The 17838-nt window shown below is 34.7% G+C and overlaps 1 protein-coding gene across 1 annotated transcript in view; it reads right to left on the bottom strand.

Moving 5' to 3' along the window:
- The window catches only part of SNX1 (sorting nexin 1), a 38193-nt gene extending 21421 nt beyond the window's left edge, over positions 1–16772 (bottom strand). Inside the window, exons 1-3 of the mRNA XM_089788607.1 lie at positions 16413–16772; positions 15422–15547; positions 12951–13086 (exon numbers count right to left, since the gene is read on the bottom strand). Of these exons, the coding sequence (XP_089644733.1) occupies positions 12951–13086; positions 15422–15547; positions 16413–16424 (274 nt within the window). The 5' untranslated portion in view covers positions 16425–16772. The remainder of the gene's footprint in view (positions 1–12950; positions 13087–15421; positions 15548–16412) is intronic.
- Positions 16773–17838: the final 1066 nt, after the last annotated feature.

The raw sequence follows: 17838 nt of genomic DNA on the forward strand, positions 1-17838 counted from the left end.
GCTGCAAATGGGTCTACAAAATCAAATACAAATCAGATGGTACTTTGGATAAGTACAAAGCTCGTTTAGTGGCAAAGGGCTTTTCTCAGCATCAGGGCATTGATTATGAGGAGACCTTTGCTCCTATTGCAAAGATGAGCACCATCAGATTAGTCCTAGCCATGGCAGCACAGTTTGGTTGGAAGGTCCATCAGATGGACGTAAAGAGTGCTTTCCTGAATGGTGATCTCCATGAAGAGGTCTACATGGCGCAACCTCCTAGTTTCAAGGTTGCTGGTAAAGACCATCAGGTTCTCAGATTGGTAAAAGCTCTCTATGGTTTGAAGCAGGCCCCTCGGGCATGGTACATCAAGATTGATACGTACCTCAGTGATCAAGGCTTCAAGAGGAGTTCTTCAGACTCAAATCTGTACATCAAGACTACTAACAGTGACATCATCCTTCTGGTTATCTATGTGGACGATCTGATCATCACTGGCAGTTCGGCATCTTTGATTCAGGGAATCAAACAACACTTATGCCAGTCTTTTGATATAATTGACCTTGGGCTCATGCATTATTGCTTAGGTGTTGAAGTTTGGCAACAGTCTTCTGGTATATTCATCTCTCAGTCCAAATATGCCAGGGCCTTGTTAGACAAATTCCGAATGCAGGATTGCAAACCTACATCTACACCTATAGAGAAAAGTCTCAAGTTATCAGCCAAGTCTGATTCTCCTTCCGTTGATGATACTACGTATAGGCAACTAGTAGGGAGCCTCATCTACCTATCTGCTACTAGGCCTGATATCAACTTCGCAGTCAGCTATATTTCACGCTTTATGACAGCTCCTAAGGCTGATCATTGGATGGCAGCAAAGCGTGTGCTTCGTTATGTGAAGGGCACTTCTGATTATGGACTTCTGTATTCTCGGAGTTCTAATCCTAAACTCAGTGGGTTCACAGATTCAGATTGGGCAGGCTCTGTTGATGATTAAAAGTCAACATCTGGATATGTGTTCAGTTTGGGATCCGGTGCAGTCACATGAACCAGCAAGAAGCAGCAGGCAATTTCTCTCTCTTCTACAGAGGGACTGTTAAGGCAGGATGTGAAGCTGTCTGGCTTCATCGGATGCTTGGGGATATGCAGATGTCACCAGCAGGACCGACTACTCTGTTTGTTGATAACAAAGGCGTTATCAAGTTAGCACGGAATCCAGTCTTCCATGAACGAACCAAGCATGTGGATGTTCATTGTCATTACATACGACAGCTGGTTGAAGACGGGACTATAGATCTGCAGTATGTTCCTACCACAGATCAGACTGCAGACATTCTCACCAAGCCTCTTGGTCCTGATAAGTTTGTCAAATTCAAAGGACAGCTTGGTGTGTTAGATAGATTAACCATTAAAAGAGGGTATTACAATAATAGATAAGACGTCTATTATTAGTTAATGGTTATCTTGTAAATATCTTTAGCTTTAGTTTGCTTTCGTTTTTTGCTTTCTCTAGAATAGAATGTTTCTATTCTTTACGATCGTTTCCTAAGGAAACATCGTCTCATTCTTTTGTATAAATTGACCTTTCGGTCTCTGTTAATAACAAGCAAGTATTTACCAATTACCTCGTAATAGATTTCACATCTATCTTCTACATCTTGTAAACAAATCACATGTTCTTTGGATTCCTTAGATCTGAATTTCTTCGAATAGTCCATAACAGGAACTATACACTTCTTCACATCATCTACTTCTCACACTAGCACTAAACTCACAACAGCGTTGATCACTGCAAAGTAGTTACAGATTTATTCTGCACATCAGCATGCTCATGTGACGCCCAAACACCATCTTTTGCACACTTTGTCAAAGTCTATATGATCACTTTTTGGTCCAAGTAGAGATCATCTTGCTCTGATACCATGTTAAAGTTTTGAGGATTGCTGCATATGAAAATAATGTTGTTGGTGATATCTATATATTTTCAAATACAACAATCTCTCTCCATTTATATTGAAAATAAGTCTATGAAGAGACATGTCCCTTCAACGGACATGTTTGTTCATTAGTTATGTAATTAATATAATAACACACAACATATAATAATTATCCATAGGTTTATCCAACTAAAGCTATAAAACATTAATTGTCACAAGCAATTTTCATAACTTTCTCCCACTTGAAATTATTGAAGGTAAATTTTAAACTTTATTTAGTTTCATTTATCTTTGTGTGTCTTACTTTACATAATTGAATAAAATGTTTTTTGTGTTGTTTATAATGTACATATTTGAAATGTGTTATTAACTTACAATTTCAATTAACATGGTAATGCGTTGCTGAGACAAGGTTTGCTTCACACAAAATCGTCCTTAGATGACTTGTGAGGGTGAAACAAGCATTGCGCCAAATGGTTATTAGAAACCAATAGGGTGGATGGAAGCAAGCTGATACAGAAAGGGTTAAAAATGTAAAGGATTTGATCTTGAGTGATGATTTTTGGAATAGGGTGGAATATGTATTAGAATTCACTAAGCCCATAATGTCTATGCTACGGTTTGCCGACACAGATGAGCATTGTTTGGGGGACATTTATGATGTTATGGACTCCATGCTAGAGAGTGAAAATGGTAAGTTTAAATTTTATACAATATTTTATCCTTGTTTATTGAGATATTTTGATTTTTAATTTTAATTAATGCTAGATCAAGATAACTTACATGAACATTTGAACATCATTTGACATCCCACGTCATTCAAAAAAGAGATCGAGATCCTGAAGAAACCTTCTACAAACTAGTAGAGAAATTTGTTCTACATCACTAGAACAAGATGACTACACCTCCTGGCATATGCACTTTCTCCCAAGAATTATAGCGGTGAGATACTTTCTAGCACCATACAAAGATCCTAAGGTTGCAAGTGGGTATAAGAGGGCATTAAGCAAGCTCTTTAGCAATCCTAAGGTGGCATCCAATGTTAGAAGAGAGTTTGTAGACTTTGTCTCAGGAAAAATGCAGACCTTGATGCAATCAATGGCCAAAGTAGAATGGATGTCATTAGATAGTGGTACTTACATGGGCAAGGTTACATGTACCTCCAACCTTTTGCCATTAAGATCTTGTCACAAGTAAGTATTTAAGTTTCTTTTTTCTCTTTTTTTTATGGCCACTTAGCTTGTAAAATTAGCACTCTTAAATTCCTATTGTATTATAATTTACAATTTCTAATTTTTTTTAATTTTGTTGATGTCTCTCTAAGTTGCGAGCTCTTCTGTTGCTGAACAGAATTGGAGTACATACTCCTTTATCCACTCAATGAAGCATAACCAGTCGAGTTCCAAGAAAGCAAAGGACTTGGTATATATTCACAACAACTAGCACCTCCTGTCATGCAAGGATCCAAAATACAAGAAGGGGTCGAAGAAGTTGTGGGATGTATTACCCAAGACTAATGACTTCAATATGATCATCCAGGATCTAGCTCGGATTGCCTTGCTAGATGTTGAGGAGGACAAGGAGATGGATGTGACAGCATCTAGGGCTAGTGGAACCAATTTGGGTTCCAATGATGAGGATGTAGATATAGTTGGGGATGAAGCCATTGATCCCTCATTTTTTGATGACCCGTTGTTAGGATTTAAAGAGACAAAAATAACAATTACATGCAAATATAACCAATATCAAAAAATAATAAATCTAACAGAAGAGAACACAAGACACAAAGATTTAATGTGGTTCACCCAATCCTTGGGCTATGTCCACCAAACAGCGAGTCCAATTTTCTTATTATCCAGTGATTACAATCTAATTACAATCCGCAATCCCTTACAGCTCACTACTGCTGCAAGAAGCTACAATCTCATCATACATTATGAAATCCCTAACCCTAAGCCATTTTATACAAGATTTGTGTTGCTTACAAAATTAGGGCTATAATAAGTTGTCCAATAGCAAAATAGTAGTCGACGCCTTTGACAATAATAAAGTCAGTTGAACTTTTGGGGGCACTACCCAAGGACCCCACATCTAGGGCTCTGCCCTATGACCCTGCAAGGGGCACTTCCCCCAAACTCCTATAGTAATATCTAGGGGAAACCCGCACCAAATCAAGTGGGAAAAATTAACCTCCAAGTCTGATTAGGTTCCACATCACAACACCATTGGACTCTTGAAGGGCATTTGCATCTTTAATAGTATGAGTCTATGATCATTGATAAACTATTAAACATTTGTCATATATCATTATGTTTCAAACTTTATTATACATCAATCTAATGAACTAGTTTATGTTTTGAAATTTCATGTATAATTTTCTTTACAATCATGAGCATAAATTAGTGAGCGAGTATTTAATGTTTATCTTTGACATTTGGCATTGATCAATGATCAAGTAACATTGATATATTCATACTATGAAATGACTTAGTATCATGCATGTTCCTCTTTTGTTTTGCACATATATATGTGTGTGTGTGTGTGTGTGTGTGTATGTATACACACACACACACACACATACACACACACATATACATACATACATACATACATACATATATATATATATATATATATATATATATATATATATATATATATATATATATATATATATATATACTCACGAACTCACCCACAAACCCAAATGGGAAAGAAAAAATTGCTCGAACCCATGAACACAAACCTCAAACCCAAATTGGCAACTTAGCAAATATTTTGTTCACTAACTTTAGAAACTATTAAATCCAAGGGGAATATTATTGGGGTGATTCAATAACACTTTGGCTGTTAGTGGAAATATATGGATCAAATCAAATCACAAAAGGCACATTACAGCCGCAATGATTCCTGTAGTCAATTGAAACTCCAGTGGTTGCACAGATTGGGAACGGGCAACGTGATTTCCATTACTACTATGTTGCATCTGAGTATAGGAGAGGTTCCTTCATCACCATGGAATTAAATTGAGCGAGCCCAAATATAATATGACATCCAGTTTATTGTTGCCGTGTTGTGAAGACTATTTGAGCAAGCGGTCTTGGCATGATAGAATCCATAGACAAGCTGACAAGTATCTCCAGATTGGTCAAGAAATTCTGAGGAGCCAGCATTAATCTTTGAGCAAGTGGTCTTGGCATGGTAGAATCCATAGACAAGCTTACAAGTATCTCCAGATTGGTGAAGAAATTCTGAGCAGCCAGCTTCTACCATTGCATAATCAAGGCCAGAGCTGCTGTGTTAATATTTTATGACTGTGCAACAATAATATTGTGTGAGTTGTGTTGGGTGTAACCTTTCTCAAAAAGGAGAAATTTGTGTTAAGTGTCAATTGTGGAGATCATCTTGGAAGTGATCATTATGGTGTTGATGTGGTAAAAGAGATGATGTTGCTGATAGCAGGGAAAAATATGAAGATCAAAATCTGAAAGATCATTGCCCAATTAATCAACAATAAAGAGATAAGTATTTTATGTTTGTATGCTTTTAGCATTGGTCTGTATATTTCTCTTCAGGGTATTTTTCTATTATTAATCCCTCTAAATGCTTCTAGGATGGATTGAGGAGCACGAGAAGAACTTGATGAATCCAGAGGAATGGAGACACACTTTATTAAAGAGGTAGAACCTATACAGATCGTCCTTACATCAGTTTCTTCAAAGAGGAAGAAATGGCATTCAGAGGGAGTCTCTGCTGAGGAGTCTCAACATGTGTAATTCTCTGTTGAGAGAGAGTCTCAGCTTCAGTGATTCTTATACATGTCAATGAGTTCTTCTCTGTGAGAGAGAAGTTCAAGGGGCAATCCCTTGTTAATTAGTTCTTCTCGAGGGAGAAATTCGAGGTGAAATCCCTTGTTAATGAGTTTTTCTTTGTGAAAGAGAAGTTTGATTTGCAATCCCTTGTTAATGATTTCTTCTCCATGAGGGAGAAGTTTGTAATGTTTCCTGGTAATTTATTATTTAAATTAATTTCAATTCTTTATATGACAAATAAATGCATTGCTTTTTATCCATATACAACACAAATAGGGACAATCATCTATTCGAATTTCATATTAAGTAATCTAATTTCACATGCTATCTAAATTCCCTAACTGCTAAGTCTGATCCGATTTTACTTTGCTCTAAGCAAAGGAGAGGTCTGAATACAACCCCAAGGTGCTTAGAGACTACTTGATAAATTCCCTCAAAGTTTACAGATCCAAGCCCTTATCCTATCTTGGGACTATGCCCACAAGGCGCTTAGGATCTTTGATCCCCAACCTATATTGAGAACTATCCTTTTGGGATTTAGACCGTCATTCCTTGTATTGCTTTGGCCTTCCTTCCTATCACTAAAGCAATAAAGAGATCTTAGCCATGCTTCCATATATATATATATATATATATATATATATATATATATATTCAATTACTGATTAGTTCAGACCTAAGCACTTACCTGTTTTAGGAATTTATATGTTTGGCAGTCTATGACAGCCCTTCTAACTCTAGCAGCTCTCTTCCCCACGTCAAAAGTATTCTCAATGACAATTTGTATCCTCTTAGAGGGGTGATGGGGTGCGCATCTAAGGACATGTCTCCTCTATTGTACCCTCTCATTTAGCATGCTAATCGCCTAGTCCTCTTACGAAATCAAAATAATTAATTGCTCCACACATAATAACCAAATTTAATGATTGTATAACAGATTTCATCTCTTGTATTAGCAATGATATTAACAGATGGGCGACACAAAATTTACATAATCCTAACTTCATTATATATGCAATTGCATTAGAGATTAATTTCCACATAATCTTCGAACTCTCTAGACAATTACAACCTTTGTGTATTTATGCCAACGTGGATGGTTCAGTTTATTAAACTATTGTTTCCTAATGCTTGATGGTCATCGTTCGGTCTGGTTTAATTATAATAGCTCAACATCATTACCGTTTGTTGTAACTCGTAAGTAATGATAACCATTTATTAATTCATTAATTTATTAATTAAGAACGATAATTGATTAATGATAGTTAATTTATTAAAAATAACAGTTGGCTTGTTTAATATATTTATTTATTAATTGATAAGTATTATTTATTCAATCATTTCCTTAATAATAATATATTCAATTATTTAGGCAAGAGCCTACAACACAATGGTAATTTGTGAGCCTCTCATGTGGGAGTCTTGAGTTCGACTTTGCCTAACACATAAAAATAATAATTAATTATAATAAATAACAATAATTAATCTAGGCTTCGGCCATTTACCGATCCAAATATATATATATATTCAATTATTTAATTATTAATTAATACATGTAAAAAAATAGTTATATATAAAATAGTCAAGGACTATCACAGTCCACCCCTCCTAAATTTGCTTGTCCTCAAGCAATTTATGGTTTCTCTCTTCCTCATTATACATAGCCTTATTTCTAGGATTTTCTTCATTTCCTTCCTGGGAAGCTACTTCTATGAGGTGGACTTGGCTTTTACATTTATGGTCAAGTTTACATTTGTCCTTGCATCTATAACATGAATTTTTCTTAGGGCACAAATGTCCTTTTTCTCATGGCTCTTGATATGAGAAACATAAACCCTTTTTCCTTAGCTCATAGTTGAGGTCTGTGTCTAGGTAATCCTTGCAATGGTTGTCCTTTTCATGAAGAATCTTTGTATGATCATCAAGACCTCCCTTATGAAGGTGTCTTACATGCTCATTAGGACCCTTGTCATTTAGGGACGAAGTCTCCACATTTAGGGTTGTTTCTATTGCGTCTTCTAAAGTGGTCGGTTTGAAAGTGGCCACTAACCCCCTTATTGATTCCTTTAACCCATCCACAAATAGATAGGATAGTTTTTCATCATATAGCCCGATAGTTTTTCATCATATAGCCCCGTGACTCCCGTTGAAATTCTTTGGAATCTCCGAATGTATTCATCTATTGTCTTTGTTTATATTTGTTGGGTTAATTTCTTGAAACCCTTCTGGGGATGTCTACAATCAAACCTATTAATCATTTTTTGTAAGAATTCCTCATAAGAGGTTATGTTGTCATATCCTTGGGTGTAGACCCCACGGTGCCACAAATCATACGTGGCATCTTCCAAGTGTACGACTACATATTGAATCACATCTTTTTTCTTCATGGGATTGAGGGTCAAGTATGTATTTCATTTAATTTTAGCAACCATCCTTGGTCGGTGATTTTGTCAGATCCATCAAAAGTCCAAATGGTAACCTTATTTACTTTGTGTTTTAAGTCCTTATTAGACTATTTTCTTTCCCTTCAAGGCGCTTTTAATTTCTTTGATTCATAATAATCCTCAAAAGATATATTCCTCTTTATTTCAGGATTTATGTTCTTCCTCCATTGTTGTATCACTTCTGAGTAGGAAGGATAGTTTCTTAACTTGGGGTGTGTTTGTTTGGCTATTATTTTCTAAATGATTTGTATTAATGTCCCTTCCCCTAGGGTATGATCTAAGATTGTAATTGAAGTATTCATATTTTTCAAGGCATCCATGAGGAATTGGGCTCTTCCATTTTGTTCCATTAATGTCTTGATTGTTGTTTCCATGAATGATCTCATTTCTTCACAAGTTAGTTCATCCATCTTGTTTAATATTGGGTTAGACTTTGTTACTGGTTTCCTCCTTTCTCTTTTTAATTCCCTTTGAGCCCTTTGGCTAGTTTGCATTAACTACTTTCCACAAGATGGCAAGAAAGATGCTTTGATACCAATTGTTGTCTCCCCTGCTAATTTATTATTTAAATTAATTTCAATCTTTAAATGACAAGTAAATGCATTGCTTTTTATCCATATATAATACAAATAGGGACAATCATTTATTCAAATTTAATGGTAAGTAATCTAAATCCATATGCTATCTAAATTTCCTAACTACCAAGTCCAATCCGATATTACTTTATTATAAGGAAAGGGAAGGTCCAAATACAATCCAAGGCGCTTAGAGACCACTTTATACTCGATAGATTCCCTCAAAGTTTACAGATCCAAGCCCTTATCCTATCTTAAGACTATGTTCACATGGCACTTAGGGTCGTTGATCCCCACTCTATCTTGCGAAGTATCCTTTTGGAAATTAGACTGTCATTCCTTCCTTGTCATTAAGCAATAACGAGATCTTAGCCACACTTCCATTATTATTATTATATAATCGGCATCCAATATATCCGATTCAATTACTAATTAGTTCCGACTAAAGCACTTACATGTTATTATATATTTAGCAGTTTGTGACAGCCCTTGTCACTCTAGCGGCACTGCTGGCTATTTAAAATTCTATATATATAGATAGATAGATAGATATTCAGCATCCAATATATCCAATTCAATTACTAATTACTTCAGACTAAAGCACTTACATGTTATAGGAATTTATATATTTAGCAATTTGTGACATCCCTTGCCACTCTAGCAGCACTGCTGGCTATTTAAAATTCTCAAAGAGTTTACTGTTAATTCCTTTCTAATTCATAAAAGTATCAATCAATATTTAAATACTTTGTATTTCTCAACTTCTTATTCTCTTCACCCCTTTGGAAGGATTCTCAGTGGCAATTTGCATCCTCTTGGCAAGTTGATGGGGTGCACGTCTAAGGATGTGTTTCCTTTGTCGCACCCTCTCATTTAGCCTATTAATCGCTTAGTCCTCTTACTAAATCAATATCACTAATCACTCCACACAAAATAACCAAATTCAATTATAGTATCAAAGATCTAATCGTTGTATTAGCAATGATATTAGCAGATGGGCAACAAAAAATTCATGTACTCCTTATTTCATTAGAATGTGATTGCATTAGAGATTGGTTTCCACGTAATCTTCAAAATCTTTAGGCAATTGTAACTTCCACATATTTATGCCAACGTGGATGTTGCAATGTATTAAACTCAAAGAACCAAAACTCAAAATCGGCAAGGCCTACTTGAATCGTGAATCGCCTATGAATCACCTATGAATCGGTTACGAATCAGCAAAGTGAAAAAACCCTTGAAATTTAAAGATTTTAATGATTTAAAACTTATTTCATGCACCCTTTATTGAATATAACTTAAACACAATATAATGCCATTAAATAGAAGCTAACATGCATAAACAGGAAACATAAATGATAAATCCATCACATATGTAAAATGTAAATTTTAGCTTAAATAAATAGAAACTGATAATATCATATATCATATATCTAATCTAATGAAAGGTTTTACGTGTTGCATATGATTGAAAGAGGTTAAGGAGGATCTAATCAATCTTCTAAGAATGTTGGAGTTAATGGACGTTCAGTCAAGGAAGCTATTCTCAAAGTTATTTGTAACTATATATCTGATGTGTTTCCAAAACACCAATATCTGCTGATCGAACAATAAAAAATTTAAATAATCGAGATGCAACCAAAAAATAAAAACTGACCCAAAAAAAAAATTTTTTTTTTTGCCAAGTCATGAGGCACATAACTCAGGGGTTTAGGAAAAAATACCTAAATTTGCCTAAACCGGCGGTTTAGGAGATTTATGCCTAAAAAATCGTCAAGCCAATTCAACGAGTTTAATCTTCAAAATCTTTAGGCAATTGTAACTACCACATATTTATGCCAATGTGGATGTTGCGGTGTATTAAACTCAAAGAACCTCAAAATCGGATCGGAATTTGCAACGCCTACTCGAATTGTGAATCGCCTATGATTCGGCAAAGTGAAAAAACCCTTGAAATTTAAAGATTTTAACAATTCAAAGCTTATTTCATGCACCCTTTATTGAATATAACTTAAACACACTATAACACCATCAAATAGAAGCTAACATACATAAACAAGAAACATAAATGATAAATCCATCATATACATAAAATGTCAATTTTAGCTTAAGTAAATTGAAATTGATAATATCATATATCATATATCTGATCTAATGCAAGGTTTTAAGTGTTGCATATGATTGAACGAGGTTAAGGAGGATCTAATCAATCTTCTAAGAATGTTGGAGTTCATGGTATGTTCGGTCAAGGAAGGTATTTTCCAAGTTATTTGTAACTATATATCTGATGTGTTTCCAAAACACCAATATCTGTTGATCGAACAATAAAAAATTTAAATAATCATAACTCATAATTGAGAAACAACCAAGAAAAAAGAAACTGGCAAAAAAAAAATTGATCTTTTTTTTTTTTTTTTTTTGTCGAGTCATGAGGCACATAACTCGGTGATTTAGGCAAAAATCACCCAAATTTGCCTAGACCGGCGATTTAGGCAATTTATGCCTCAAAAATTGCCAAGGCGATTCATCAAATTAGGAAAAATCCGGAGGGTCGAGTCGAATCACCGAATCAAACGAATCGCGGCAGTTCTCGTTGCTTTGATTAAACAATTGTTTCCCAAAGCCTGACAATCATCGTTTTGTATGGTTCTAGTTATAATGGTTCAATGTCATTACCATTTGTTGTAGATAATGATAACCATTCATTAATTAAGATATTATCTAAGAATAATATTTTATTTATTAAAAAAAGATTACATGCTTGTTTAATATATATTTATTTATTGATAATTATAATTCATTCAATCATTTACTTAATAAGAATAAATTCAATTTATGGGTGTTTTCTTCCCCATTCTTTTTCCCCTGATGCCTACACTTTGAATGCGGTAAAATGTAAAGTTATGAAAATTAATAAAAGAGCAAGCAAAAGCCCATTACCCAGCAAAAAATTAATATTAATAATAATATATTTAATTAAATATTAATTGATTCATATACAATTAATATGTATTTATTTAATATTTCTGGGGCTATCACAAAGTTAAAGGTGCAATCCCTTATTAATGCATTCTTCCCTGCAAGAGAAGTTTGAGGTGAAAGCCCTTGTTCCACCCTCTGGGAATAGCCGTGGTGGATCACCCTCTAGGAGTGGCCATAGTGGAAGTCAGTGTGGAACTCCATGACTAGGCTCTTGTGTTCCTTAACCCTCTAGGAGTAGCCATGGTGAATGTCATGCTAAGATGACCATATCATGTTGAAAAAATCAGTGATAAAGTTTTGTTTTTGGCACACGTGGATGTAGCCATTGTGTTTTGTCATGGATGACATGAAATCTGCAAATGATATCTCTTTTGCTAAGAGGGAGTGTTGAAGTTTGTGGCTGCTAGAGATATCCTGATTCCTAATTACCTGCATGGTGCTCTTTCATATATAGGTATGAAGAGACACACATTTGGAAAATGAAGAGACATTCGGTTATGATATGAAGAGTCTCTCAATTCAAGATATATAGCATTGCTTTGTGTGATGGTTGAGTATTCAGTTGAGAGTCTTGTACTCAGACCTCGATTATTTAATTTAAGAGATATTTTTTTGGGTGTGGCTGGGTTTTTCCCCTCAAGTTGGAGGGTTTCCCAGAATAAGTTGTTGTCTTTTGGTGTATTAGTGTTCCGTATTTTGTTTATTGTTGTTTATTTCCTGGCAAAACATTAACATGGAAGATAGTCCTCCCATGCCCAAAATATGTCCCTGTATAAAGTTTAAACTTCAAAATCAATAGTAAAATGAACATTCAGAAGGATTTCACAATAAAGAACAAGATGATTTCATTGCTTCTCATAGTGTCTAATATGGTTCAAATAAAGTATTTGTGATCTTTTAGACGAGATTTAATTTCAATGCATTGCATGGGTTTGATTAGGCAATTTTTTGCAGGTTCGCCGACCAGATTAGATTGACAACAATATATACAGGTTGACAGCAAACAAGAAGAAGAAATTTCATCCAGCATGATCAACATTAGGGATTGTTCTTGGATATGGTAGATATGATATGGTAATCAATTCTGGTATTTACTATTTTGGCATCTATTGGTTTTCTGCATTCTTCCAAAGTAATTTTGAATAAACTAATGGCAGCAGACATAAGAAAAAACCCTAATAATATAATACAGAAAATATACAAAACTCAAACAAACTTACCTACAGCACTTTTCTCTGGAAGGGGTGGGATAAAAATCCCCTTATTCTTTTCAGCAAGTCGCTCGTGCAACCAAACAAAATCACTGTATCTTCTAATTACATGAAATTCTGGGGCTTGATACTCAGGCATGTTTGTCTGCTTATAAAACACAAGCCCCGAGAAATCAACAGAGTTAGCAATCATTTATACAACAGTCCTGTAATCAATTGTTACAATATTAATAATAATATAAAATATACTTCTGAAACATGGCACTGACCCTCCTAATCCTAAATGCTGAACAATGACAATTCAATAACTAAATCTTAGAAGTAGTTGTAAAATAGTAAAGTTTAGAAACGTTTTGTACAATAGTAAAGTTTAGAAACATTTTGTGATGTTACAAAATAAACAGGGACTTAGCATAAAACTTCTGGAAAAAACAGTACTGAAAACCTTGTTTTTCTTGAACGGGACATTTTGAAAAACAATTCAACCAATTCAAATTACAAAATCTTATTAAACTAGCATACATTTGAATGCAATAGTTGTTTCTTGACTCTCAACTTTTTCTTTCTTGAATGCAATAGTTGTTTGTTAAACCTAAAGACACATGAATTTCACAAATCATGTTTGAAAGAAACCCAAAGAACAAAAGCAGGTAGATTCAACATGTTGTTGAAAATCAAAATGTTTCCAACAAACCATGACAAAGTCTTCAATTTAACACTAAACCAAAGGCAAAGAACCTTTGGAAGCTTAAATGATGTCCAGAGATCAAGGTTAGGAGAATTCTCTTGCACTCCATCACATAACTCCTAGGAAATGGTATCAATTCAATGTGAATCAACAACCATATTAATTGAGCATCAATGATAGGTGCATTAGATGGAATAACTCCTCTATAATCCAGTACTCACCACCATAAATGGGGTCTTAGTTCATTTGCTTTTCTTTTTCTCTAACTAGTTAGATGTGGTAGAAGTGAATCACCTAAGCTTGGTTAAGTGAATCGCCTAAGCTTCGCTGACTTTCTATAAATTAATTCTTATTGCTTGAATTAATTGCTGTGCGATAAGAAACTCTAAAGTCAAATGACAAATGTTCACATGGTGTAACAGTATGTTTGTTGGCTATTGGGTGATAGGTACTGAGTATGAGTCCTGTAGTGGACATTGATGCGTTGGTTGAGTTTGTCCTCAGTGAATTCAGTGCTTCAATGTACAGGGATGAGGCCCCATGTTTGTGGCCTCACCACCTGGGTCCAATAATCCAAATTTACCTGTGAAAACTGAAAAAGCTACTTGGTCAGTCTCCTATAAGTTTATAGCAGATATTCATACTAGTAAAACCTACTTGAGATCTATTAAAAGTCAAAAAACATGTAAAACAAGCACGGTTTGTTACCTTTCGAGTATTTCTGGGTCTCTCAGGCATAGTAGGCTAAGTTGTGTCAAGTTACACTTCATTTTCTAATCCAGCCCACCCATTGTTTAAAAGATTTAAGAAAAACTAGGGATGCATACCCAGGGCCTAGACACCCATCCCATATGTCCAAGACAATCTGAAGATGGGAGTATTGACGAAAATCTGTACAAGAAATTAGGATCAAGAAGAATCCATACAGCAGAAAACAAGACATGCAGACAGGTTCATCACAAACTGAACCTATCTAGGTAATCATAAGAAAATAAGCCGACTCAAGTAGTCCATATACTTGGAACTCCATTTATTTCAAAGACTAATACCCTTTGGCATCTTTGTTCAGCCCTTTTGTCAATTCTGTAAAATGCACACCCTTGGAGCGATATGCAATTCTTCTTGGTTGAATGTATTTTGGTGTTGTAGCAATTAAGTGCGGTGTAGGAGAATGCATAGAAGCAAGTCGCAGAGTGGGGAAATCCAGAAGATTAACATAAATAAAATACTTCAAGAACAACACACATAATCAGCTTAATCAAATCTCTTAAGATAAAATTTGTGTTGCTGAATTGGCTATGGATATCTATATTTTTTTTACAGATCATCATACTAAATGAAAAATATTTGGACGGCATCCTTGGATTTTTCTATAAAAACATGTTGCCAATGTTTACGCTTATTCACCAAATATTTTTCCTGTGCATTGAATAACAGTGTATTTTAAACATTAGGCAAGAGCCTACAACACAACGGTAAATTGTGAGCCTCTTATCGAAGAGATCTTGGGTTCGAATCTACCCGTGCTTAATAAAAGAATAATTAATAATAATATATAATAAATAATCTGACTTTGGCCTCTTACCAATCAAAATTAAAAAAAAGTGTATTTTAAACAATTATCATGTTTTAGTATGAAACAAATGCTAACTTAACACAATAACAGATAACTATCTTTTAGAGAAACATCCAAACGACCACAGAACTAAATTATAATCACACAATAATATAGGACTGGAAGATTCCAGTAATTTAGTCCTAAAAGATAAAGAGATCAAGTTTATGAACAGACCTTGGCAATAACACGATATGAAACATAAGCCTGGACTCCATTGCCCATCTTGACAGGATCAGTTACTGTAACTGACAAATAGTACTGCCCTGTGGGGGCGGCTGAAGATCCCACAGAGCTCCGTTGCTGCATTATATTGACAATCCAGCGTCAATATAGATACAATTGAATTTGAACCAATACCAATACAAATTTAATCCAGATTCTTCTTATTCAAGCCCAGATTACAGAGAATCAAACAATTTTTAACACGGAGCTTCAAATCAGAAAATTCCAGCTCATTTTTAACCCGTCTATTTATTTGCTTGTAAATCAACAGACATCAAATATCCAACTTTAAAACTTTAACAACCATAAGCTGGAAAGGATCCATGAAGCATAACACCAAAAGCACCAGCAGCAGGACAGAGAGGGGCGCTGACTCATCAACCCAAACACACGCCCAAATCCTACTTTCAGATTAGATAAATTTTAAGGGCCGGTAGGCCTCATGATTGACCTCTTGATTGAAATCCATCAATAAACAACCGAATTAGAGACTGATTTGAATTAAAAAGCCCCTCTCGCGCAATTAAACCAATACTCTAAACTCCTCAAAGAACAGACATGAACGAAATCCCGTATTCAACGAGTTGTCCGTGTCTAGTTTAGGTCGTAAAATATGTTTTTGCATAGCTACCATTGACAACTCAAGCGCTTAGATTACTACTTATACAAAATACTCTAATTCGGAATTCTAACCCCCCAAAAATGCCCTAATCAACCAATTGAAAGAAATCCATCACCCACAAAATTAAACCCAACACCCAATTCCCAACGATAGCAACTTACACAGCAAATCCCCAAAAAAAAGACAAAAAGTTGAAATAAGTTAAACAGTGCGCTATGGTGCGATTAATAACTATTAGCTGGAAAGTTACAGAGTAGCTTCAAACGATACATGAATTTATATAAAACCAATTGAATTTGATTGTCAATTGCTGGAACTCACCTTGGAGATCATGGTTTTTGAGCAGGTTTATTCTCTCGCAGAGTTAAAAGGGTTGCAAATGTCCCAGATACCAACACAGATCCACAAACGTATTCCCAAAAACGTGTTAGAAAATACAGAATATAAGATCAGTTATGACATGATTAGTGATAGACAGAATTGTATTTTTATTTCCTAATAGCCTGTGAGAGAATGGGTTAAATAATCAGACTTTTCTTAAGGCAGATAATTTTTTCAATTCAATGAAACAACTGCAGCTGGATGCCCTTTCCGTTTTATGCAGCGCAGGTTTATGGCGTGGGTGGCCATTTTATTGCATTTGTCTTGACTTCCGGTGGCTAGCGAACTAAAGCGGACTTCTCTTTAATTGTACACGAGCACTTCACTTAAAGGAGGTGCAAGAGGCATGTCCATAGGTTTTTATTTAGGAGTAAAGATATATGCTTGATATATAATGAAAAGGAAGTATATAAAATTGATATTATATAAATATTGTAAGTATGGAAGTGAGTCGTATATATACAAATGTGGAAATCTATTATTAATGTAATGTTCTATTTAATTTATGTCATCATAAGTGATAAGTGAATTGTTGGTTTGAAATGTACGAAAAAATAATAAAATTAGTGTAGCAAGGTAGCGACAATCTATAGAAAAAGAAAAAATGAATTAATTGATAAGAAAAGAAGATATGATTAAATGGCAGAAATTTTTGAATTGTTAAAATTATATAGTCATTGAATAGGTAACTTCACATACTTAGTTTTTTTGCGATAACAAATAAAAAAATTGTGCATCTCCTTGGTACTCAACGATTGTCAACCTGTAGAATAGAGTAATCGATTACTTATGAAACCAAAAAAGATTGTAAAAAAATGAACAAAGGAAGAAATTTATAATGTTGTATTTTAGAATTTTGTGTACAAGTAGCGTCACAAACCTAGGTTGTATGTGAGATCAAGTATACGTGAGCTTCTTCTTTCTTTCTAATAATCTTGTATAGATTATTTTGAATTTTTCAAAAGTGATTGAAAGAGAAGGTAGGCTCTATACGAAGTCCTTAGAGGGATTTGACTCTAGAGATAGTTGTGAAGGTGAGGCCTTGTCTTTTAATTTTACCTATATCAATTGTGGCTCTATCCAAGGTTTGATCTTGTGATTTGATTATAGTGATATCCCATGTTGTGGCTAGTGGTATTTGTGTATGATTGCCTCGAGCTATAGGTTGTATTGGAATAGTTTTTGGGTTCCTTAGATCCGAAGGTGAACCAATGTAACTATTGAATTCCACCATAACATATGAAGGCAGCAAAAGAGGTTTAGATCTAATTGCATACATAATATCTTTGACCTCTCCAAGAGATTCATTGACAAGCCCAGCTTTGATCCAAAAGTTTATTGTAAGAATTACATGTTAAAGCTTACA

Source organism: Cupressus sempervirens, chromosome 6 (assembly GCF_028749045.1).
Source record: "Cupressus sempervirens isolate cs-2001-9-10 chromosome 6, ASM2874904v1, whole genome shotgun sequence".
Lineage (NCBI taxonomy): Eukaryota > Viridiplantae > Streptophyta > Pinopsida > Cupressales > Cupressaceae > Cupressus > Cupressus sempervirens.